At 40.7% G+C, this 26,924-nt stretch overlaps 1 protein-coding gene across 2 annotated transcripts in view; it reads left to right on the top strand.

The window, feature by feature from the left end:
* The window catches only part of pex14 (peroxisomal biogenesis factor 14), an 82,524-nt gene extending 56,309 nt beyond the window's left edge, over positions 1-26,215 (top strand). For both annotated transcript variants that reach the window (XM_060893641.1, XM_060893640.1), the window contains exons 5-9: positions 343-428; positions 3,871-3,973; positions 10,468-10,565; positions 19,727-19,818; positions 23,900-26,215. In XM_060893641.1, coding sequence (XP_060749624.1) covers positions 343-428; positions 3,871-3,973; positions 10,468-10,565; positions 19,727-19,818; positions 23,900-24,380 — 860 coding nt within the window. In that variant the 3' untranslated portion in view covers positions 24,381-26,215. The remainder of the gene's footprint in view (positions 1-342; positions 429-3,870; positions 3,974-10,467; positions 10,566-19,726; positions 19,819-23,899) is intronic.
* Positions 26,216-26,924: the final 709 nt, after the last annotated feature.

Raw genomic sequence — 26,924 nt, forward strand, 5'->3', positions numbered from 1 at the left:
CTGACACTGGAGTCTCCTTCCATCAGTTCTAAATGAACGTCTCTTTAAAGAACATCAACCCTGTTTCAGTCCTTTTCAACGAGCTGTTAGTATAAAAGCAGTAACAGATTAGAACGAGTAGCATTAATACAAATGTGTCTTTCAGCCAGAACTACTGTCTTTGCTATACACGCTTTTATCTAATAGTGCTGCTGCTTTGAATTAATTTCCTCTTATTTTTACCCTGAGTTGTTTTTTTTTTTTCTTCCTGTTTTGTTCCAGAGGTCCATGGAACAGCAGCGCTGGTGTGTGTATAATATCAGCAGCTCTTGTCAATGTCTGCTGTGTTTGTGTCTCCTGCAGGTCCCCCTGGTTACAGATGGAGAGACTATGGTGCCCTGGCCATCATCATGGCAGGAATGGCCTTTGGCTTTCATCACCTGTACCGTGTAAGTTCCTACATGACCTGAAAACCCCCCAGGATTTAAAAAAGTGGGGTAAAAAAAAAAAATCTATTCCAGTTGATCTACAGATCCTGGCTTTTTTTTTCTTTACATTTCTTTTCAAGTTCCAAGGATCTCGGGCGAGGTTCCCATTTGTGGTTAATTTACCAGCTTGGAGAGAGACGCTTGCATGTGCATCACCCTGTCTGCTTTGCGTCATGCATGAGCATGAGCTGACCTAGAGCACTTTTTTTTACTTTTACATTTCACTTTTCCCTTGTGGAAAAACCCAGCGCCAGCGCATGTCCTTTGATTTGAACGCTAAGGGGGAGACACTGTTAGTCAGGACTCGGAATCCCACATCGGTTACAGGGCATGTGGACTCCATTACTCCCTTTTATAGCCAGGGAATCAGTGAGTTCTGGTTGTGTGCACCAAGCAGCACAAGGTTGGGGTACTCGCATGACGTCATGTTCAGGATGAGTGTATGCGATTTTTGCCCTGCTCTGGCCACTGCATGCGTGCACGTGTGTGTGTGTCTGTGTGTGTGTCTGTGTGTGTGTGCGTGTGTGTGTGTGCGTGTGCCTTCAAAACAACCACTTCACTTAGACCCCTCTGCTGCTTTCAGCACACACAGCTCTATAAAACCTCTCTCCAGCTACACAACTGACATTATTAATAGTTTGGGAAGAACTGCACAGAGACATTTTTTCCACATGACAACGAAGGTCTGTGTTTTTTGTTTATGGAATTTCTAGATTTCCACTGTACTTCTACTCAGGATGCTGTTCTTATTTCGCTGAACAGCCAACAAACACTTTTGTACACATTGTACACATAATCCTACCTACTTCACCCTTGAAGTGACTCGTACCGACAAAGCCACCGGAGATCATTTCGTTTCACCAAGAGCTGCAACTAGATGTGTGTGTGTGTCCATATCAGTGACATGAAAAAGTCGTGAAAAGTTTAACTTTGTGTAACTATACAGCCGCTCGGTGCAGCGAATAGCACGAACAGTATGTAATCCGTGTCTAAGAGCACACACCGCTTCTCCTTCGTCTCGTTTCATATTGCGCATCATATCATATGATGCATTTATACGCTGATGTGAATTTTATACACAAACTCCAAATTCTCCCTCCGGTATGTTCCATTTTAACAGTAAGAAACTGATCTGTTAAAATCTCTGTGTGAATTTAGATGAAGGAATAAAACATGACAGGAAAATAATCGCTGGAATAAAACAACATAGTTACCGTTACACTCTAACTACATCGAGATGATTATTTTCCTATCGCAGCATGTTCTAAATGTGGTTTATTGCTACTGCACTCATACTACAGAAATTTTTTAATAAAATAGTTTTGTTTTTTTTTTAAACTGAATAATGTCATAATTTGAAGATCTCCGTCACGTCTGCGTCTTGTGTACAGCATTGCATCGTACAAGTTTAAAAAAAGTGTTAATGTCTTCTGTTTGTTTGTTAAGCTGAGATGATTATATAGCTTTGTGATTTTAATACAGTTTGCAACCGGCATTGTTTTGTATTTCCACTACTGTCTGTCTATCTATCTATCTATTTATCGATCTATCTAACCAGCGATCAGTGGTCAAAATGTGCAAAAGTTTGCATACCCTCTGGACAATCAGAATGAGTACTTATTTTTATACAACACCTGTATTGTCTGTGTCTCAGATGCGTTTCTGGGAATAACAAAATTATCAGATAGTGTTAGAGCGTCAGTGGTAAAATGTTTTCAAAGTCTTGCATCGCTCTCGCTCTCTCGCTCTCGCTCTCGCTCTCTCTCTCTCTCTCTCTCTCTCTCTCTCGCTCTTTCACTCTCTCGCTCTCTCCCTCTCCCTCCCTCCCCCCCTTCTCTCTATCGCTCTTAAATGCATAAAAGTTCTATATGTCCTCACTGTTCTGCTATAACAGCCAGTTTTTAGATCATTTAGAACTGAACAGTTCGGGTTTGCATAACAAAAAAATAAGATTTTGTCTTCTGTATGTTTTATTTTGTTTTATTTTATTTTAATTTAGTTTAATTATTTTCATTTAACCGCTAAATAGAAATTTGTTTGAGGATAAATTTGGTTCGCAGTTTCCTTCTTTCCTTTAGGAAGGGATGCAAACTTTTGCGTTCATCTGTGCAAATAGACTAAATTTTAATTTGTAAAGACAAAATCGTAAAATCTTTATTTAAAAATACATAAATAAAAAATTAATAAAAAATGTAATTTATTTAAAAATAAATAAAGAATTTTTAAAAATTTATTTTGGTTTTAAAATGCGTGGAAAATTATTTTCTCAAGCCTTTCCTTCTTTTATTTTCGATAACTCTCCTCTTTTCTTATCAGCCTGTTTTTTTTCGCTTTGTGGTGTGTGTGTGTGTGTGTGTGTGTGTGTGTGTGTGTGTGTGTGTGTGCGTAGACATGGTTAGGTGGTATTCCCTGGTGAGAGTGCTCACACTGCTGTCATATCACAGGAGCGGTGTGCCAGTGCCACCATATGCCCCATGCTCGGCCCATCCTTTATTTATGCTATAGAGCACGGTGTAAACACCACTCGCAGCAGCCCTCTTATTAATTACCCCAGCGCTGACAGCCATTTAATCTTTTTCAACTTAAAAGTGTTTATTACTTTTGCCAGTGTCAACAACGCTCAGGTCGCTGTGAAAAACCTGGCCGGACCAACTGTTCCTCTCCAGCAGACAAAAGGCCTGACGTGCTTGTAGCTCACAACAGGACCTCCTGTTTCAGTTCCTGTTCTTCTTTTTCCACTGAACACTGTTTGCATGGGAGAGAAGGGGGGAAAAAAAGGAGCCTTACTTATACAGTACGTCTTAAACGAGTCAGAGAGCCCAGGGATGTGTTAGCCCTCCGACCCTCAAGCTCATCCTCTGTGTATGAACGTGTTGTTGAACAAGGCTTAACTCTGACAAGCAATTGTGCTCACAAGGTGACATGTTGGAATGGAGCAGCCAGGCTGTGGGCAAAAAGGCTTAATGAAGTTGAACCCAAAGTCACGCCCCGTTGCTTAATTCTTGGCCTGCTTGTCAGCTATTGAGTCAAATCGTTGAGGATGAAGTGAGCAAACCACAGGATTTTCCAGAGGGAGTAGAAGTAGGAGAAGGAGGAGGCGAAAAAGATGACTTGGACTCTTTAAAACATAGTTCAGCACTATATACAATATAATAACTGTTTGTACCCTACAGTATGACATCAGGTAAACGCACTCCTTTACTGCTCTGACTATTTCACTCACCTCTGACTGATATTTGTGTCTGTTTCCTGTGAGGTCACGTTTAGCCCAAATTGGCGGACACGCGTCCTGTTCCAGGCGTGTGCGGCCGAGCGTACCCTCACGCGTTTCCTCAGTTTTTTTTTTTCTCCCACCACACTTCCTGCGAAGCATTCTAATAGCGTGTCATGTTTTTAATTGCAGAAATACATCCTTCCCCTCATTATGGGCAGCAAAGAGGACAAGAAGCATCTGCAGAGGATCGAGAGCAGCATCGTCGACATGAGTGGCACGCTGACACAGACAGGTGAAGATTAATATCTTCATCACTTTTTTTTCCTCCTTAACATTTTCCTTCATTTATCTGTCGCCAAAATCTGCTCACATTTTACAAATGACGGTCCTGTCATTTCGCTTTAATTTGAAATTGCTTGTTTACTGTCAGCTCAGCCTCAATTAATTACGTTTCGCTGAAAAGCTCTTAACCTCGGAATATTAATGAGGGAAGGGGGAGTGACAGCGTTTCGCTTTTTTTTAATGTTATAATTTTTCCCCTTTGTGACTGTGTGGCGAGAAAGTTCATTTTAATTTTCGTGGCGCTGGTGTGGTTTCTCGGCTGCGGCCCTGGCGGGACGGTGATTAAGTGCGCTGTGACAGGTGCGTCTTCTGTCTTGGACAGGTGAGTAATCTGAAGAGGCCTGTCAGAGCGGGATTCCTCCCCTCCTTCCACGTCTTCTGCGCTCCGCTCATCCCCCCATTCAACACTCATCCGCTTCTTCAGTGCCGTAATTAAACGAGCTGGCAACCATGAAAGCTGGATGCTTCCCTGAGAAACTTTACTCTCGTTAGTGCTGCGTTCACCGTGCGACTCTGTCACGCGAAGCAGGAATGCGACAGAGTATTAACACGTAATATGTAACGAACGGATTATTTGTTTCTTTTCAGATACAAATAGGAGGCAAACTTTTTCCCCGTGTCGTCAAGAAGCCCCGACCCCAAACAATCTAACAATCTCTATGTAAAACTCTGCATCTCTGCAGCATCACCAAAGGAGAATCTTCCCTGAAACTCTGAATGTACTAATGCTGCAAGAGAAAAGCTTTTCCCCGGTTGTCAGGAAATCGTAGGTTTAAATCCCAGCAATGCCACAACTATTCATGGCCAGGAGAGCAAAAACATCACTGAATAGAATAGTCATAGAATTCTCTTTACCCCTCTGTCAATCATGTTGATCATGACATTACCGCAGGGAGCTCAGGGATGCAGAAAAGAGCAGATCTCACTTTTACATTGGTGCATCATGAGCAGCAGCTCAAAAACATACCAAGCTTGAGTCCAACTGTCATGTGGTTTATTTTATTCTTCTTCTTATTATTATTATTATTTTTTTTTTTTAGAGTTAGCTAGTGGGAGGGAATTGCTAAGAACAAAGTAAAGAGGAAATGCAAACTAAAAACATACAGGCTTTATATAGGACCCCATAATGACTAGCTTTAGCTTTAGTAGCGTAGTATATTCTGATATCTGATGGCAAGTCCAGCAAACTTTTCTGATCTTTTTTATAAACCCAGTATTAATATATTATTTTATTAGGCAGTTTTTGCTGTAAACAATAGTTCTCTCAATCTATATATTGTCATTGTTTTATCAAACAATGTTTATTTTGAACGGGGTGAAAAAGATCATTGTGTCCAGGAGCATAGTGATAGGATATAATGACAGATATTTGGAGCAGTAAATAGATTCAGATACAGATGGTGCCATTGTCTTTTGTGTGTGTGTGTGTGTGTGTGTGTGTGTGTGTGTGTGTGTTTGTGTGTGTGCGCGTGCGTGTGTTTGTGTGTGTGTGTGTTTGTGTGTACGCGTGTGTGTGTGTGTGTTTGTGTGTGTGTGTGTGTTTGTGTGTACGCGTGCGTGTGTGTTTGTGTGTGTGCGCGTGCGTGTGTTTGTGTGTGTGTGTGTGTGTTTGTGTGTACGCGTGCGTGTGTGTTTGTGTGTGCATGTGTGTTTGTGTGTGAATGAATGAATGGAGTAGAAATTTTAAATCTTTTGCTTTTTTTGTTGTTGTTCTTTTTTACGCTGTGAAGTCTATTTGATTCATCTTTGTTTGCACGTTAGACTTTTCACAAGCCCAGAGTTACTCACTTTGCATAAGACCCCACCAGCATTAACGTCTTTAAATTTGTCCTCATTTCAGGCTTTTAGAACAGTGAAAACAAATTTGTGTCTGGAGAACATTTGTGTCTGCTGCCGCTGTCTGTCGGAGGCCGTCATCCGTTTTGTCTTTTTTTTTTAATGATCATAATAAGCAAATCAAGAGAATAAAAAAAGAGAGGAATATCACCAGTTACAAATGATACGTCAGAAATATCGGGGTCGAGTGCACTCATAAGACAAGCTGTCCGTTTTTCATGTGAGCTTACGAGTCAAACATGTGTTTAGTGATTTGAGGCTTTTCTGTTGTCGTGTGCTTTGGGAGTGCCCGAGGAAGCCTTGTGAATTGGGAGCCATTGCGTGCAAGCTGAGTGTGGCTTTCTTTATCTGATTAACAAATGAGCCCTTTCATTGTCATTTTGGTTCATATATGCAAAGAAAAATCCTTCCTTCGTGTTCTGGGATGTGTCGTGTCATCATTCCATTTGGTTTCACCTGCTTTAAGTCCTGCTTTGTTTAGGGTCATGTTGGAGATTTTCGTGATAAGGACGTGCCTCCATGCACAGCTAAATTTCCTTCCAAATTTTTCCCGTGTCTCTCACCATCACTCACTCTCTCTCTCTTTTTCTTATTTCTTTCTCTTTCTCCTATCTCACTCTCTTTTTTTCTTTTTCTCCTCTCTCTCTATCTCTCTCTCTCTCACACACACTCACTACCAATCTGTCTCTCTCTCTCGTTCGTGCTCCTTTTCTTTTCTTTTTTAGCTCTCTCTCTGTGTCTCTCACTAGCAGTCTCTCACTTTGAGTCTCTCTGTGTCTCTTACTAGCAATCTCTCTCTCTCTCTCTCTCTCTCTCTCTCTCTCTCTCTCTCTCTCTCTTACTAGCAATCTCTCTTTCTCTCTATCTATCTATCTATCTATCTATCTATCTATCTATCTATCTATCTATCTATCTATCTGTGTCTCTTACTAGCAATCTCTTTCTCTCTCTCTCTCTCTCTCTCTCTCTCTCTCTCTATCTATCTATCTATCTATCTATCTGTGTCTCTTACTAGCAATCTCTCCTTCTCTCTCTCTTTATCTATCTATCTATCTGTGTCTCTTTCTAGCAATCTCTCTTTCTCTCTCTCTTTATCTATCTATCTATCTATCTATCTGTGTCTCTTACTAGCAGTCTCTCACTTTGAGTCTCTCTGTGTCTCTTACTAGCAATCTCTCTCTCTCTCTCTCTCTCTCTCTCTCTCTCTCTCTCTCTCTCTCTCTCTCTCTCTCTCTCTCTCTCTCTCTCCCTATCTACCTACCTGTCTATCTATCTATCTCTCCGTGACTCAGAATATTCCACCTTTCCTCAGTTAGTCAGTCAGTCACACTGCTGATCTAATTTGCTGTGGCTGCAGTAGTCAAGCTGCTATTGTACTTAATGACTATTTCACTTAACAGTTGGAAGAGGGTTGCAATTACAGCTAGAGTTTTTCCCCCTCTCTTCACAACATGAGTAATAGCAATTGACTGCCTCTCTTGCCAATAGCTTGCACCCTTTGTTAACTTCATGTATTTCTTCAGTGTTGAGCACTATGAGGCGATGCGTCTCTTTGAATACGGCCACATTACTCTCCCCTCCTCTGAGCAGACCCTGACTCCTATTATGATTTCCCTGCGACTTTGCACACACAATTAATGAACAGGGCTTGGAAGCACTTCAGGGTGTATACACACACACACACACACACACACACACACACACACACACACACACACACACAGACAGCCTGTAAATGGAAGCATACAGTCTGTTTGGCTGCTTTGTCAGAGCACAGCATATTGCTGACCAGCTGGCCATTAAAGAAACCGAGAGGCCCGGACATATGTAGTATACGATATATCGGGGTATCTACTGAATAATTTACATAACACGCAACACAGGGTTTGTCGCAGCAGCTGTGAGACCACTTGCAGCTTCTCGAATTCACCCACTCGTTTTCTACAAAGACGCGGTTTGTTTCAAGGCAGAATATCTCCTGCCTTCTTCTGCTTAACTCTGAACACGGCCTGTTTCTGAGCAGTTGACTTCAGCCGTCAGGGTAAAACCTGTGCAGCTGTCTGTTCTAACAGTTCTACTTACACTGTTGGTGCACATGTGTCATTAAACTGACATTGCTGTACACAGAACATCCATTATCCTGTATACAGTAAATACTCCAGCAATTTACCAAGTCAACTGGCTGTGTTGTGTAGTTCCACTTCAGCAGGCAGGTGGAAGGTATTGCGACTTGGAACACAATATATATATACATATATATGACTTGGAATATATATATATATATATTTCTAACCTCAAAGCAGTACATTGTTAGCCAGCCTTAGCAAAACACACACTATTATGTGATGTGTTTCAGGTATTTATATCTTATGAATATAACAAAATGTAATCAGAAGTAGATATACAGCTAGAGATGGTTGTTTTATTTTAAAAGGAGTGTCACTAGTTATGTGGAGAAAGTTGCTTGTATTCAGAAGCTGCTTGAGTGCTTAGATTTATTTCTATTAGATTTTTTCCTATTCCAGGATTTTATGAACTTGCAATCGTAGGAGCTTGTCGTATTTCAAAATTTCCCAGGCTTTCTGCAGATTCGGTTTGTGTGGTGTTACATCATCGCAACACACATTCAACAAAATTTCTCTTTGGTTCACAGCTTTCACATAGAACGTCATTACATATGTGTCCTCACTGGGAGGGGATGCAAAGTTTTGCTAAATTCAAATAAAAATAAGCAAAATCAAGCATTTTTTTTTTTTGCCTTAAAAAAAACCTCTGTGAAATCCTGGAGGGACTGTTTCTAATCTCGTCATTTAAATGATGCAAATGACATGCATGCAGTACCTGCCTTTAAGAGGTCATGTCCAAGTAGCCAAGACGGAGTTGCAAAAGAGAATTTAAAAATGCAAACTACACTGATACACTTAAGAGAACCTGGTAAGTCCTGAATATTACCAATAAATGGGGCGATAAATAATTCATTTGTTTATACTGATTGAAGATGGATCAAGCAGTTAAGGCTCTGGGTTGTTGATCAGAGGGTTAGGGTTCAAGCCTCAGCACTGCCAAGCTGCCACTGTTGGGCATTTGATCGAGGTCCTTAACCCTTCCTGTTCCAGGGATGCTGTGAGCTCTGACCCCAACCTCCAAAGTTGGTATATGCGAAGAAAAATTTCACTGTGCTGTTATTGTTTATGTGACAAAATAAAGGCTTCTATTGTCTTCTATTAACAGTCCACACCAGTGTACAATGTAAAGGGTTAAATACATAAACGAATTCTTCTTGAATTACTTATTCATAGAAAATCTTATAAATAAGTGTGTTTAACAAAACTTTATTATATTAAAAAAAAAAGAAAAGAAAAAAAAAGAATGAATGAACCTCCAACATCCACCCAGTCTTCAAAAAGCGTCTGAAAAAACGCCTCTTCCATGAACAAAAATAAATAAATAAAACCCCTGCACTTCCACACTAGCTATTACACGTTTACTCTCTGTACCTTGCTCGTCTAGCACTCAATTAAAATCAATTATGGTGGCACTATTGTCCTCTGCTTGATGCGTCACTTACTTAGCTTGTAGAGTAAGTCACTTTATAGGGAATCGTCTGCAAAACAAATAGCTGCCGATGTAAAAAGCCTGATATCTGTTCACCAGTTTGCGTCTCCTTTTCTGATTGTCCTTTCTCATCCTAGTTATCATCTCACACTCCTTACACCCTTCTAACGCCCTTTCCTTACCCGTCTCCGTTCTTCTCGTAGCCTGTTAGTAGCAGCTTCTTGTCGCCGCGTGAGCAGCGGAGGGAAAACACATGTAATGTGTCCTAGCTCGTATGTTGAAAAGCTGTTTCTGTGAAAGCAGAACACTGTAACGGTGCACTGGAGAGTCGGCAGCTAATAATATCTGCTGATGTTAATCCAATTAGAGTTGATTTAACACTTTACAGAGCATGATTTATAGAGGCGTTTATTGGTTTTCTGTAACGTAATCAGTTTGGAAACTTAATGCATTGTTTGGAAATGCATGTGTGACTGGAAGCAGGCAGAGAGCAACTTGTGCTCTGGGTTATTTGCAGTGATACCCCCATTAATAACACCAACTCTTGGCCTGTTAGCAATGTTTTCTTTTTTCCTTTCCCGGGCTTTCTCTGATGCACGGGAACGGCACAACCTGGCAATAATTCAATCTTGGGAGTCGATGGAAAATGAGCTATATTCGCTCGGATTAGTGAGGACACGTCGTCTAGCCTCCTCGGCTGCATCCCAAATGATTGTTTTTTTTTCCCCATCTTGTTGATTGTTTGGAGAGTTCGAGAGAGACTAACCCATGCTAATGGAGGTTTAGAGACGGTGTGCTGATATAAGATCAGACACCGGTGATTAATCATGAACAAATATAGTCATCTTCTATTACTGACTGAGGGAAAAGCAGAGCTAAAGAGAAAATTATGAGCAACGTGAACAAACATTCTGAGCAGAAGAACATTTTAGCATATTTGTATTCGATTAGCTTTATTTTTTCAAAGCATTTATAAACTGATTCTGAGGGTCTTTGAATGTGTGTGTGTGTGTGTGTGTGTGTGTGTGTGTGTGTGTGTGTGTGTGTTTACAGTGACTCAGTTGCAAACGACTTTAGCCTCAGTGCAGGAGTTGTTGATCCAGCAGCAGAAGAAGATCCAGGAGCTGTCTCAGGAGCTTACTAACTCTCAAGTAAGCTTATTTTACTCTCTCAAATGAACACATTCACATTTCAGTGGTGGACAAACGACAAGCCTGGGCATCCAAAACAAGCACATTGTGTAACCACTTTTTTGCGCAAGTTAATTGTTCAAAATATCCACTTTTGGCAAAAAGTCTGCATTGATGCACTTACCTAACTGTCTAACCCATTATTACATTACATTAGCTACCACTTTTTAGCAAGTCAGCTAGGTTTCCAGGCAACCGAAAACATACACACAAGCCAGCTAATGAATACTTGTTTCCCCTGCACACAAACACACACACACACACACACACACACAGATGTACACTAAATATTGTTCTCCTTATTCGACAGTTCTGTGAACTACATTGAATTCTCCTCTGTAACTGGATCTGATTTGAGTAATAGCCTTCATTATATCAGTGTTGTGCTGCAAATGACATCCAAAATAAAGCAAGGAATCTGTATGAATTTTATGAATACAGTCTCCATCATTTACTGTTGGATTGATAGAGGATGAGTTAACGTGAGGATACATCAGAGAGATAGGCGGGAATAGAGAGCTAAGAAAGAAAGATCAGAGGGAGAAAGAGAGAGAGAGAGCTGAGAAAAAAATATAGAGGGATCTGAGGGAGAGAGAGAGAGAGAAAAGGAGAGCTGAGAGAGCAAGAGAGAGAGATATAGAGAGTTGAGAAAGAAATCGAGAGCTGAGAGAAAGAGAGAGAAAGGGGGATTCTGAGGAGGAGAGAGAGAACAAGAGAGATAAATATAGAGCTAAGAAAAAAGAGAGAGAGGTAGAGGGATCTGAGGGAGAGAGATAGAAAAGGAGAGCTGAGAGAGCAAGAGAGAGAGATATAGAGAGTTGAGAAAGAAATCGAGAGCTGAGAGAAAGAGAGAGAAAGGGGGATTCTGAGGAGGAGAGAGAGAACAAGAGAGATAAATACAGAGCTAAGAAAAAAGAGAGAGGTAGAGAGATAGAAAAGGAGAGCTGAGAGAGCAAGAGAGAGAGATATAGAGAGTTGAGAAAGAAATCGAGAGCTGAGAGAAACAGAGAGAAAGGGGGGATTCTGAGGAGGAGAGAGAGAACAAGAGAGATAAATACAGAGCTAAGAAAAAAGAGAGAGCTGAGAGAGAGAGGTAGAGGGATCTGAGGTGGAAAGAGAGAGAAGGGAGAGTTGAAGTGAGAGGAAGAGAAAGCGAGAGAGAAAACGGGAGAGAGTTGAAGGAGTGAGGGGTAGAGGGAGAAAGAGAGAGAGAGCACTGAGAAAGACAGAGCTGATAGAAAGACAGAAGATGAGAGAGAAATGCAGAGCTGAGAAAAGAGAGAGCTGAAAGAGAGGTAGAGGGATCTGAGGTGGAAAGAGAGAGAAGAGAGAGTTAAGGAAGTGAGAGGGAGAGAGAAAACAGGAGAGAGTTGAGAAAGTGAGAGGTAGAGGGAGAAAGAAAGAAAGAGAGCGAGAGAGAGAGAGAGAGAGAGAGAGAGAGAGAGAGAGAGGCATATCTACAGAGAATATAGCAGTCTTGTGGAAGTAAAGGCTACAGTTCTTCCTCATTTCGTACTGTAGACTTAGCACCAGTATATCATGAATAATAAAGTGTTCTGATTCTGGCTGTGTGCATAAAAGTAGATTTTCATTTCCTAAAGGAAATGCATAGTGCTTGTGAGCAGCTGAGTGAGATGGAGGGATTAAATAAGGAAACCAATGATAGGAAGTGCAGAAATAAGTGCAGAATTGAATGGAGAGAAGAGCAGTAATAAAAGCAACCAAAAATATCAGAAACAATAGGAATGAGAGAGCGAAAAAAGACACAGAAGTAAACAATCCGATGCACAAGCATTTATATGCAGAAATGGACAGAGGGAAGGAGAGGAACCAGAAAAAGAGAGAGGGAATGAGAACGTAATAAAGAGAAGACTGTAAAGGAGAGAAGGGAGGCACTGAAGTGTTCACCTGCACTGCATGTGTGAAGAAATCTGAGCTGCTGATTGGTTGGCTGTGAAGCTTAACTGTGACTTAACTTTATCTAAAACAAAAATAAATTCTCACTGAAGACTCCTAATAATACTGCTGCTGCTTCTGAAGCTCTTAGTACTACTGTTACTGGTACTTATACCGTTACTACTGTTACTGGTGCTACTGGTACTACTGATACTGGTACTCCTGCTGCCACTGTTACTTCTGTTACTGCTACTTCTGCTAATGGTGCTGCCACTACTACTGGTACTGCTTCTACTGTCACTGGTACTACTACTGCCACTGGTACCGCTAATACTGCCACTGGTACTACTAGTGCTTCTTCTGCCACTGGTACTGCCATTGGTACTGCCACTGGTACTGCTACTACTGCCACTGGTACTACTACTGCTTCTTCTGCCACTGGTACTGGTACTGCCACTACTGCCACTGGTACTACTACTGCCACTGGTACTACTACTGCCACTGGTACTACTACATTTACATTTACATTTACAGCATTTAGCAGACACCCTTATCCAGAGTGACTTACAACTGAGCAACTGAGGGTTGCTCAGCAACTACTGCCTTGCTCAGGGGCCCAGCAGTGGCAGCTTGGTGGACCTGGGGTTTGAACCCATGACCTTCCGATCAGTAGCCCAACACCTTAACCACTGAGCTACCACATCTCCACGTACTACTACTGCCACTGGTACTACTAGTGCTTCTTCTGCCACTGGTACTGTCACTGCTACTACTGCTTCTTCTGCCACTGGTACTGCCACTGGTACTGCCACTGGTACTGCCACTGGTACTGTCACTGGTACTGTCACTGGTACTGCCAATGGTACTGCCAATGGTACTGCCAATGGTACTGCCATTGGTACTGTCACTGGTACTGCTATCACTGCCACTGGTACTACTACTGCCACTGGTACTACTACTGCTTATTCTGCCACTGGTACTGCTACTACTGCCACTGGTACTGCTACTATTGCCACTGGAACTGCTACTATTGCCACTGGTACTGCTACTATTGCCACTGGTACTGCTACTATTGCCACTGGTACTGCTACTACTGCCACTGGTACTGCTGCTGGTACTTCTACTACCGCTACTGGTATTGCAACTGATGTGGCCACTACTACTGTTACTATGGGTACTGTAACTGGTACTCTTATGCTACTGGTACTACTGCTCCTTGTATTGCTGCTGGTTCTACTACCTCTACTGCTAATACTGCTACTTTTAACACATAAGGAGGCCTAATAAAATGAGGGAGAAGAACAAGAAGAAATGGTGTGCATCGTGAGCACTGTAATAAAGTTCTACATCAGCATGTTATTGGTGTTACAGCTGTAATCTCCTTCTCTGTCAGGGTGCTCAGGCCAGTTTAACTTAAACCAACACAAATCTTCCAGCGTCACCAAGACGGATGCTCGGCCCTGAAGATGGTATTACGGTTGACATGGCTCATATGCTGCTAAAGTGAGATGGTGTCTGTAAGGCCACTAAATAGCATGTAAGTGCATCAGCCGAAGGCTAAAACAAGTCTACCAGGGACACCGGCAGGACGCAGCAAGCCCACTCTCTATGTCCTCATTACAACTCTATTTTCTTTAAATAAAGGTCCTTTAATGCCAGACAAATGGCGAGGCAGGTCATGCGTGTTTAAGATCACATTTACACACTCGCAGAGCTGATGGACATTTTGTAGGTACTGTACAGCTCTGTTCTACGTGCAGAATGACTTTCATCAGCCGCCGCTGATGGCCTGCCTAAAGGCATTTCCTGTGCCTTTTCTTTATCACACGCTAATTTAATGCATCCTGATGTCATAATGTTCCAGTTAAAACATCTCATCATGGCCGTGTATGCCTTTCAACTTTTCAAAGCATGTGCTTTCACTCCCCCAAGTCTCATGCTCATCTGAGTAGAAAAAGCTGGCATAAGGAATGTGTTGCCTATTAGAACCACATCTTCGTACCTCAGAATGTAAAACTCGACTCCCTTTGTATCTCACGATGCTATGATAAATCATCCCATAACACGCAACAGAAAGCTCTTTGGAATCACAACTGAAATGATGTTTTATGTCCACAGCTTGTTAAGCACATGGGAGTTTGACTGCAGCATCTGGATCCCGCAGGAAAACATATGCGAACGCATCTGGCGTTGTGTGAACACGATACGAAAAAACGGCATTCATAAAAATTTCTACTATTGTTCCCACATCTCTGGCAGAGTGCTCCGAAACTGTGCAAGAGGCTCGGAAGCTCTCCCATCCATCTGTTTAATGCACTTTCAAATAGCACAAACAGCAGCCAGTCCAAGCGCAAGGGAGCTAAAGATTCCTTTTAAAATGTAAATTGAATTAAAAAGCGTCACCATCATTTGCCATGAGTGCCTTGTTGGAAGAGCGAGTGTATAAAAAGTGTATTTCACATGAAAACATCCATTAAACAAACCATAAACTCTACTTTATAGCCGAAGTCTTGATCTTTAAATTTTCTTCGGAGAGAAGCTGGACCTGTTGTCTCTTACCGTACAGGGAAATTGTTTTCAGGTCCGGAGCGTGTGATTAAAAACACATGTTGAGCCGCCGAGCTAGTTATCATTTTCAGTTTGCGGTTTTCTGGGGAGCCTTTCTGGGTTTCTCTAAACTCAGCGTAATGCGCCAGGCTTGCCAATTAAGGCTCTTTAACACGGAAATGTGTGTTTAACCCAAAACACATGGCAACTCCCGTTCCTTCAGCTGCTAAGCAAACATTTCTTATGGTCTTAACCACTGAATTATAGTGTTCGCTGTCTTGTTAGCTGCCCGGGCGTTTTTCACAGTATTACACTGCTGTGTAATAATAATTTGGCCAAAAATAATTCTGAGCTTTTGCCTTCACAGCAGAGGTTTTTCTGTTTTACGATGAGATGATTGGCTAAGGGTTTGCCCTATACAGATTCAATTACCTTTTATAAAAAAATGCTGTATTTTACCTAAAATGATGACTATAAATAACCCCAGGTAATATACACCTATGAGCCTAACATTAAAACTATTCTGACTGCTCTGCTGGTACACAGCAAGCTGTGATGCACTGTGTGTTCTGACACCTTACTATCATAGTCAGCAATTTTTGCTACACTAGCACTTCTGTGGAATTGGAACTGCCGGACTCTCCTTCACTTCCCATGCGCACCAACGAGCCTTGTGTTCCCATGACCCTGTTGTAAATTCACCCATTGTCCTTCCTTGTACCACATTGGGTAGCTTCTACCCACCACATACTGGGAACAAGCCCTGCTGTTTTGAAGATCCTCTGACCCGGTCATCTAACATCACGATCCAGCTTTTGCCAAAGTCATTCAGATTCTTATCCTCACCCATTTTTCCCACTTCCAACACATTAACTTTGATGTGTTGGGTCTAACTGCTCATTTGCTGCCCAATATATCCCAACCCTTGCCAGATGCCATTGTAAAAAGACATTAATCTTTTCACCTGTCAGTGGTTTTAATGTTATGGCTAATCGGAGTGTATTCCATCCACACTGAGATACTGGTAAAGATTAAATTATATCCTGTGGGGGGAAAAAGAGGTGTTGTGGTGGCTCACCTGGTTAAGGCTCTGGGTTGTTGTTCGGTGTTCAAAGCCCAACACAGCCAAGCTGCCACTCATGGACTCTTGAGCAATGCCCTCAACCCTCCCTGCTCCAGGGGCGCTACAGTATATCATAGCTGGCCCTGCACTCTGACCCCAACCTCCTCAGTTGGGGTATGTGAAGAAAAGAATTCCACTGTGCTGTAATGTATATGTGGTGATAATAAAGGCTTCTATTCTCCGTTCTATTCTATTCTATTCTATTCTATTCTATTCTCTTCACCCCCAGAGATTTTTTTTATCGCTTGCAAAAACCAAACGTTAGTTGAGTTTAAAGCACAGAACTCTAACATATAGACCATGTTTAAACTGATGTTTTACAGAAGCAGTGCTATCAGCTGATGTTTATCTGAACTCCAAGCGTAGCTCTGTAGACTGGGAGGAGTGAAACCCAGTGTGGTCTTCTGCTGTTGTAACCGTCTCTTCCTCACAGTGAAGTTTGACACGATGTGCATTTCTGCTCACTGTGGTTGTGAAAAGTGGTTATTTGATTTACCGTGGCCTTCCTGTCAGCTCAAATCATTCTATCCTTTGACCTCAGCTCATGTTTTTGTTTTTTTGGGTTTTTTTGCACCATTTAAGATATAAGATAAGATATGCCAATTTTCGTCCCACAATGGGGAAATTTCTCTGTTACAGCAGCAAAAATATATAAAGAATAATGACATAATATAATATACAGTATATACAAAAACAAAAATGTATAAAAAGAGTAGTAATTACACTGAAGACATATTGCACATTTTTCAAAATTTCTGTTATTGCACATGTTTAAAATACTTTGTTATTGTATATTATTACAGTTAAAACAGTAATAACAGTGTGTATTACGGTGAGTGGTTCACTGGGAGCAGCTTTGATTGTAAAGTCTAATAGCAGCAGGGAGAAAAGACGTCTGTATCGCTCCTACAGACACTTAGCATGTAACAGTTAGTTGTGTTAGGATGTAACACAAATGATGTAACAATCATTTGTTGTAAACAGAATTTTAGGAGGTCCTCAGTTTCTAAAACAATACCCAAACCAGTGTTTCTGCTAGTCAACGTCTCTATTAGATTTTCCTTCATTCTCATGTTTGATGTGAACATTAACCAAAGCTCTTGACCTGTATTTGCATGATTGTATGCGTTCCGCCGCTGGCACATGATTAACTGATTGGATAATTGAATGAATAAGCAGGTGTACAGATGTTCCTTTAATGTATGAAAAGCTTATTTGTCCAAATAGTGCTTTAGTTTTTGGTTTTCTGTTTTACCAGCATTTTAACCAGCCTGGTTATCATTGCTAATGTAAACTCTTACACATTAATTGCTTAATATTAAATTGACCCTGTGGGTGTCAGTTTGGTATTTGGATGTGCTATCGGAATTACGAACGGAGTTGGACATTATCGTCACAGGCCCAGAATTTTCATATCTCCGTATCCCTGTTATAAATCCAGAGATAGTTCCCCTTATTAGAGGCTGCATGCGGAAGATTAGGAGCCGTTCAGCTTGCAACCCAAACGCACGCCACTGGGGTAGTGCATAAACAGGCTGAAATGAATTGTACCACTGCTTTCATTGGAAACACTCCTGAGGGATTTAGTTTCAAGCTGATTCCACCATAAATATACATGCATTACACAAGGAAAATATTATCAGGCAGAGGAGCTGTGAGTTAATTTGCATTCAGACCTTTTTAAACCGTCCTTGTTAAGATATTATCCATTGCTAATGGTCTGCAGGCGTTTCCTAATGTATTCAGTGCTTGCACTGGCTGCCTGCTGTGTTTCTCTGTGTGTTCGAGTCGCTCTGAGAGGTGTTAATATTCTCCATGAGGACCTGCTATGCCATGGAGGATGCAGAAATCAGTAGGATGTAGAGTAGAGAAAAAACCCATCGCTGAACCATGTCATGCATGGTCTTGGTCATCATTGTCCCCTTGCTGTAGATTCTCACAAATTCTAGGCTGTTTTGAGTCATAGCGTATTTCCTGTTAGCAAATATCATTTTAAAACATTTTTTTATGTCTGCAAAGTGTAATCTCAGTCACCGAAGCAATTAATTTTTTTTTTCTACAGGTAAAATGAGCTAGAGGCACATTCCAGCCTTATTATGCTGGTGCCGTGGGGAGTCGGGGATTATGATGGTCGTAATGAGGTGAGGCCTGTAATCAGAGCGTCTTCACCAGGACTAATGCGCTCAGCCCGGATCTGATCTGAAAAAACACAGTACTTTATCAGAAGGGCTTTAAGAGCAGATAGGAGAGAAACCCCAACCTTACTCGTACCTCCCCCTTTTCTGTTCTGTGCCATAAAATAAGTCTGATTCTTTTCAGATGCGATTTAATTAATTTCCTTTAGGTGTAATTACATGTGAAAGGGACCAAGTTATCCGTTTTCACTCAACAGGGGGCCTTTGCTTGCTAACTAGCAGCCCCTGGTGAGCCGGGCATACTTAATTAGACTTTTAGTTTTCTTTTCCCCAGCCTTTTTTGCTTTGTATCCATATCTTCTCCCACTCTTGTTGTCTTCCTCTGAGGGCATGAGGACAGGGGGATTAAACCTGCATGAGGGCTGTTTGTTTGTGGACGCTTCAAAGCTTCAGGTACCTTTGTGAATCAGTGTAGCTTTATGAGACATATTTCTCCTCGGAACAGGCTAATCCGCTTGAATTCATATTGCCCTACTTTTGGACACTGAAGAAGTTTGTTTAATTTAGCAGTATGAGCTTGGTAAGTTTGTTAAGGTCTTGCGACTGTGTAGCCATTTAAAGATATTTAGAATGATCATTATTTAGTAGATTTTTCGGAACCTCGTTGGCAGTTTTGCTTGATGCCTTCCTTGTGGGAAATGGCATCATCAGCAACCTGTTTTTTAAAAAAAAAAAATAAAAAAAAAAGATGGATGATTTTTTTTAAGAAGTCATTTGCTATTCAAATGTTTGTAGGCCATTTCAATTGTCCATCATTCCATGCAACAATTCATTCCGTTGCCAAGCAGTAGGTGATAACGCTCTTTTTAATAAACCCCCCCCTGACTTGTGGCTGCCAGATGAATGCTGCCATTGTTGTACTTGAGGCCTCTTATCAAGCTCTTCTCTCCGGCTCAAATCGGTAGTCGGAAATATGGAAAAATATGTAAAAATTGCGTGATTAATTCCCTTTGACTTTTTTTCCCCAGAAGATCTTGATCTCATGAAGTCTTTACTCTTTTTTTTGTGACTGCTTTCTGCGAGTGGCCAGTTAAAGTTTGGAGATCTGTGCACTCGATTCCTCCAGCTCTTATCAAAAGTGATGTAGTCTGTTGTAGTCTGCTGATGGAGTGATAAAAGTGTGGCTTTGGTACTAAAATAGTGAATGACTCATCGGTGTTGCATGAGCTACCTGCTTGATGATCAAAAATGTTTTCATAAATCTGACTTCATTCCGTGAAACTCGTTTCTTTGTGTAAACACCTGAAACCAAGAATGTTGTTTGAGACCGATTTCTGTCTAGATATTAGACGATGAAATTATGTAAAGAACACGAACAGTCAACAGTCTGTGGGGTTTTTTTTCTGTCTTTGTATTTGCAGGCCTCCTCCACTACCAACCGCATTCTGGAGTCTCAGAGCATCAGTGAGCTGAAGGCTGAAGTCACTTCGTTAAAGGGGCTTTTGCTCAGCAGGTAAATACTCACAGGGTCTGATGAAGAAAGTGAAAAAAATAAAATAAATAAAAAATAAATATTTTTTAAATTATTCTTGAAATTCTACTCTCAGCCGCACCGCAGTCTTGCTTACAAACCGAAAATGGTAACACTTCAGGAGTTCGTAAGTCATTATCAGATTGTTTGAATCTAATCTGATCGTACAGAATTTCCGGGAGACATGCGTGTTGTGTTGTTTTCTTAGCTTACAAACAAAGCTGTCATGGAAAAAGGAAGCCATTGTATTTACATTTGGGACTGAACACTTAGTAGGATCAGTTAAATCCTGGATTTTCCAGATGATGTGAAATTCACAGTTATAGACTCATTAATTCGCACAAACGTTCTATGCTTCCAAACCTGTCTGGCTTTAAAGGGATATAGACTTTACATTTTTATGCCCCAAAACATGATACTAAACAAAACGATCTGTGATTGGTTGCTTTATACATTATGTCAGTCAGACGCCCTCTTTGGGCAGTTCTTGGCCAATAAAAGCTGCTATGGCGTCCAGATTTTCTGCCGTATAAAGGTTTGGTTATGTGAGACTACCTCATACCTAATAAATCAACAAATGCAGCTTGTCACGTTATTAAGAAACCACCAAGAACAATGCAAATGAAACCTGTGCACTCTGTTACAATGCACCGACAATTTGGAAACTCCATCCATATTTTTTTTTTACCATTTAATCTATTTATAGCATGCCCACTATCTAGCTTTCACTAAAGAAATATGGCATAAAATAATCGAAACCTTCTAACAATTCTTAAAACATTAACACTATGAAATATCACATATGGAATTATACCATGACCAATAAATAGTTTTTTTGTTTTTGAGGAAATTTTATACACTCTTGCCATCTTTTTAACCAACTTAAAGAGGAGCTTCACAGAAATCCAAAAAAAAATACTTTAATGAAAATAATTTTCGAGTCATTAACCATAAACCTTTATTAAAACTGCACAATTTTAAGATAGTGAAATTGTAATTTCATTTATTACATATAGTCAAGTGTATTTTTCAGCAGTATGGGTCACGTGTTATCTAAATGCAGACCGTTTGTGTATAGTTTCGAATACATATATGTAACTTGTTTCTTTTGTTCTTTTTTTGTTTTCTGCTCATGTGAAACTCTTTTTTCTTGGTGTGTTAAATGTCTGGCTATGCTACGGGTAAAGAAACTCAAACTTGTATGCGGTCTTCCGCTGTACCGTTTTGTGCAGTTATTCAAATGAAGCATGAAGCATGTCAGGCTTTAATATTTAATGTGTGTATAACTGTAAAGATAACGCAGCTCATAAAACCTTTCGAATCATATCATAGCTCATATCATATCATAGGTATGGGAAACATTTCTAAAGCTGTAAATTTCTCATAACCATGTGTCTTTCACTTCTGCAAAGCCTTCTCGATGAGCGTGGATTTTTGTGTATCTGACGTGTTTACATGAATGGCGTTCAGGAACGGGCTGAGATCGATCAGTCAGAACGGATGTAACTTACAGTAGGAACGTGAAGGAACTTTCAGCAGGAGATTCATCATCCTCTGAGGACTGTACAAACAAGTTCACTGGAGTTCACATATCAGTAAGATTTGCTGACTAAGCTACAGTATGCATGAGCGTTAGTCTTAGTAAGATATGAGGAACCAAGAAACCGAGAGTCTTTTAAAGTTGTTCGTCTCCGGGAACTCCACAGTTAATGCTTATTACTAAATGTGAAAGTTTTCGGTGATTCCCAACAGACTTTTAGGAACATTCTTGACATTTCAGGCTAATCTACTGTATATCTACTAGAGCAACAACATACTGTACATTTACCACAAACAATAATTTCAACACCTCTCGTGTGCTAAGAAAAGAACGGGCAAACCTGCTGACTCAAAACCCAGCTCTAAAAGCTAAAGGCAGTTGATGAATATCAGGAACAGGGTTATTTGGGGGTATTCCATAACTCCGACGTGTGATGCTCTAGCAGCTAATAATTCCTTGAAAAAAGCTGCAAATAAGCAACTAGCATGAGTGAATGGGGACAGCAGGAAACCTTTAGTGATTAGGCTGTAAATATGAACCAAGTGGTTTTCTTGTGCTAGACACCAGCGATTCGTGTTACTGACACCGCAGAATTGAAAAGACAACATGAAGAAGGCAATAAAATTGTTCTTTGCTTTCTCCTGTCAGTAACAGTGGGTGTCTGTATGTGGAAGAGGGCAGATTGCGCCTTCGTCCAAGCTTGTTACATTCATGTGACTTGAGCAGCGAGTCAGAAAGACGTGGTTAGCTGACTTCATGTGCCTTCACTTCCTCCTGGTTCGTAGCTGTTGTAAGATATGGAAGAGCTGGCTGGTAGAAAGGCAGGAGTTCACAAATTTAGGGAGAAATTGTGGGGAAAAACAAACCTGAGAAAATGTAATTGATCAATCAGAAAGTTGTTTCTAGATAGGAATCATTAGTTTTTAGTTTTGTTTTCCAGAAGTTATAAACTATGAGGATTAAAAAAAAAGAAAAATGACGGTATCTCCAAAACCTTTATATATCTTTAAGATTAAGTGACGGATGATACAAGATGATCTGAAATCTCAGGTTTTCATTTTTTATTTTTTTTCTATTCATGCATGTAAACAAATATCAGATCGAAGTATACCTTTAATTTAGCAACAGATCTTATGTCTATTGTTTTTAATTGATATTAGGATTTAAAAGAACTACTTTTTTGGTGTCTACCTAAAGTTCAAGAACAACTCCTCCTGTCTCCAGCAGAGCGACTTGCTTTATGAAGTATGTTAATGAAATCAGGAACAAACAACAGATCTTTTAGTTCATGCTGCTGGAAATGTCAGACGCTGCTCTCGCTCAGTCTCTCATTGGCTTGAATTTTGGAACATCGCTGATGTTTGTCCTGCGAACTGTGATTAATTCCTTGTCGTTTTTTTAACAGTCATGAGCTCATATTTTTCGATGTTTCTGTTTAAATAGGCAGTCGGAGCTTGGAGAAAGACAAGGGCCAGCTTTTATCAGATTAGTTGTACGATTGTAACATAATGTACAGTGAACTAAGATCTCTATTCATTTATGAAGCTTGAATTGTGAGTGCAGTTGCGCTTAAGTGGCTTAGGAATGAATGTGTCGTTCATTGCAGCTCACAGGAATAAAAAGGCTAAATCTCAAGGACACGTCTTTAAACAGATCTGCTGGAGTCACTCAATAAGCGTGACTAAGAAGCACTGACTATTATTTTGATTCGCATTCATTTAAAGGGTTTTAATATATAATGAGCATTGTATAGTAAGTATATATTATTATTTAGAGCATAACAAGCTTGATGATTTCCACTTAACTTGTATAGAAAACTTGTTTTTCCAGTCTACCACATGTGTAACTTATGTAGAATGATCATATGCTTGAATTTCACCAGAAGAAGACAAGCTTGATGACTCAAAACGGAATTACACTGAACGTTGGTGCTATAGAACGAAATTGAATTAAATTTCGGGCACTCGAATGCTTTTCATTCATATTCTTCTGTAAGCACTTTATTTTTTATCAGGATATAGGATTATTTTTGTAAAACACCTTGTTTGAGGCATTAGTACAACATGAATGAGACACTGGTGCATGTCAAGGCACCATGAACACATTCACACACTCATTCACACTTCGGTGCAGTTGATCATAGCTAGTCTACAGACGGCCATGTTTTTGAGTGGTGGAAGGAAACCAGAGAGGCCAGAGGAGAGAACACGCACAGAGATGCTACACAGAGAGTAACCCAAGCTGAGGATCTAACCAGGGAACCCTGGAGCTGTGAGCCGTCGATGCTATATACAGTGTCACTGTGCTGCGTTTTAAAAAGCTTTATACTGTATAATGCTGAAATCTAAACAAATGCGAAACTCTGAAAGATGAAAATTTCACCTCAACCAGGTATTTATTGTCTCGGTGTTGAGATGATAGAAAGCATAAATCATGGCAATCTTGCGCTCATCGTGGTTGTATAGGCCTTTCCTGTCAGTTTATTAATTTCTAGTATTTTCTTTATTTCTTTCTGTATCCTAGAAGACAGTTTCCTGCTTCTCCATCCCTCCCCAAAATCCCCTCCTGGCAGATCCCTCTGAAGCCAGGCGCTCTGTCTAACTCTCCCTCAGTGAACCACACCAACAGCAGCAGCGACATCTCACCCGTCAGTAACGAGTCAGCCAGTTCCTCTCCTGTCAAAGATTGCCTCAGCTCACAGGGCAGCGTTTCGGGCTCCCACGGCTTGAACGGAGAGACCGGTCTGAGCTCCATGCTCGCTCTTGACCTGAAGGACCAGGTTCGTATGGAGGTACAAGGAGAGGAGGAGAGGAAAGAAGACAAAGTAGAAAAAGAGGAGGAAGAGGAGGAGGAGGAGGAGGAGGATGATGTGACACACGTGGATGAAGAGGAGCCCCTGAGCATTCAGACAGAAGACCGGAGAGGCGGAGACGGACAGTTTAACGAGCAGGTGGAGAAGCTGCGGCGTCCTGAGGGGGCCAGCAATGAAAGTGAGGTGGATTAGGAAAGAGTTTAGCTTTAAATTCTCTCTTCCTCCATTTTTTCCCAGGCTTTGCTTTTAATTCGATCCTGTCATCACCTCCATTTTATTCCGACTCGCAACCTCATGGCTCACTGGGACGAAGCAAATGGAGTGTAATCTCATCATTTGTGTTCAGTGCCCACATGTCGTGACTTTTCTTTTCATCATACTCACCGAAGTAACAGCTCAGACATTCTTGCGTGCCTGAGCAAGCACAGTAAGTAACATACAATGTGGAATTAGACAGTGACGGAACTCTGATCTTCTACGTATTATGAAGCAAACATTGTACCCTCAGCCATACCTCTCATCATTTCAGACTAGTCATTTCCACAGACAAGACAATAGTAAGTGTAGTTTCTGATAATGAACAGGATAACGTCTGTACTGTATTATACTGTAGATCCATGCTAGTTAACCCAGCTGTAATTCATTCATTCATTCCAAATGAAAGCCTACAGCAACAAGTCATGGACACCAAAGAATCTTTGCTAGTCATGTGACCTAATCTTGAGTTTGTGGGCTGCTCTATATCGCAGTCACCGTGAGCCTCCGTCTTACTTGTCTGGACTTTAAACATCTGTTAGTTTGTCTTGCGCTGAGCTCTCTCTCACCATACCGTAACGGCGAGCTGCAGCAGCTAGCATGTCTAGGGGAAGTCCTTGTAATTTCCGATTAGAGTGATGATAGGTTTACTTCTTGGTAGTGTTGAGAATTGGAGAGCACAGAGGAGACAGATAAACATTGTTTTTAATGCTGTTTGAGTGAGGACCGCAGACAGAGACAGAATAAGGATAAAAAGAAGAGCACCACTTCGCTTTGTGTCTCTCCTGTTTCCAACTGGGCAGCTGATTCAGTTTATGAAGTATGTTAATAATCAAATGATCAACAAATAACAGATGTATTAGTTCATGCAGCTTGAAATATCAAGGAGGCTAAAATCGCAAATCTAATACCGAAAGCCTGTTCTATTGTATTATATTACATGACAAAGCCTCCAGTCGAAATTATACCGGCCTCCCACAGTGAATAATCTTAACATGAAACGGTGCCGGGGCTTTGTAATTAAACCATGTAAAACAATGGATGCTTCAGCAGAGGTGCCGACAGTCGGGCTTCTCTCTTTGTGGGTCTTTTTCTGTCCAAGTCCCAAAGAAAAAGAAGAAAAAAAAAAACACAGCTGATGCAAATTGAGAGTAACATATGAATACTTAACTAATAGAATTACTCATTCGCCAGCTGATGAGAAAAAAGCCAGAAAGATCCTGGAGAGAGAATTAGAGACGTCTGCCCCGCTCTGACATTTTCACTTTTAACAAATGGCCTTCAGAGTAATGCGATTATGTCCCAAGCAGGTGAAGCGTTGTGGGCTGTGGCAGCGGGTGCTGAGACAGCCCACCTCACAGGATCTCCGCCTTTATGTTTCAGATTAGAGTTGACTTGTACCAACGAACTATTCCTGTGATATACGATGGTAAATAAGAACCTTTATTCATCTGATATACCATTATACCAGGTTATAATTTAAAAGGCTTACTAATAATTAGAAAATGAGGAGAATGTGAGGAAATCAGTTTAAACGGTTGAGCATTAATAGTGACTAATAATGGGGGAAGGGGTCTGGAAAGTGGTGACACGTATCTTAAGCGCGTGTGCACTTATTTGCGTATTACATCCATGTGAACTTGGAAGAACTGATAACGGTTTTCGTACTGTAGCGCTTGGCGGCGAGTGTTGTTAGTGTGATGCAATGAAATCCTGATAAAGAGCAATTTTAGCAGAGAGAATGTAAATATTTGTAATAAAACTGATTTAACACCTGCTTCACTGTTTCCCTTGTTTTATTGTGTTAAAAGATTTTTAATCCACTGTTTTTGTTTTTTTTACACACTGCTCTAACCTTGTAGCCCTTACATATGAGAGGCATTTCTTCAGATTGTGCATTAGTATTCATTAATCTTTAATGGCTGACTATGTTCTCTAGATGGTTATTAAAAAAATAAATAAATAAGTAATATTCAAATAATGCAGGTCACTGGTTAAGGCAATGCTGAGAATAGTAATGTTCACCGATCTCACAATTGAATTACGTATAAAGACCCGTTTGCGCCACAGTTTTAAGAGACTTGGAAGGTTCACTCTACATTTTACATATGATCAGCAGTCTTCTTGCTTTTTTTTTTTCCAAAGTGGTCTCTATTAAATAGATTCGATCGATAGTGTGTGATCCTAAAACAGCAAAAAAGAAGGGAAAAAAAAAACACCATTCCACTGTCGTAAGCAATACGAATATTCCAGTGCATTATCAAGTTTATGAATTTAATTTGTCTGTCAAGGTCTAAATGATCAATAGCGTTGCATATATTGATGTGGTGTATAAACTTCTTGAAGGTTCGATACCGCATCCCTTTGTAATCCATTAACCTCTCCCTGGAGTTCAGGCCAGGCTCAGATTTATAGGGCCTGCTGTAATAAATGCACTTTTACATCATTTAGTGTCTTATGGGAGCGGCAGAGCATTTTTAC

This window comes from Tachysurus vachellii, chromosome 19, assembly GCF_030014155.1.
Source record: "Tachysurus vachellii isolate PV-2020 chromosome 19, HZAU_Pvac_v1, whole genome shotgun sequence".
Classification (NCBI taxonomy): domain Eukaryota; kingdom Metazoa; phylum Chordata; class Actinopteri; order Siluriformes; family Bagridae; genus Tachysurus; species Tachysurus vachellii.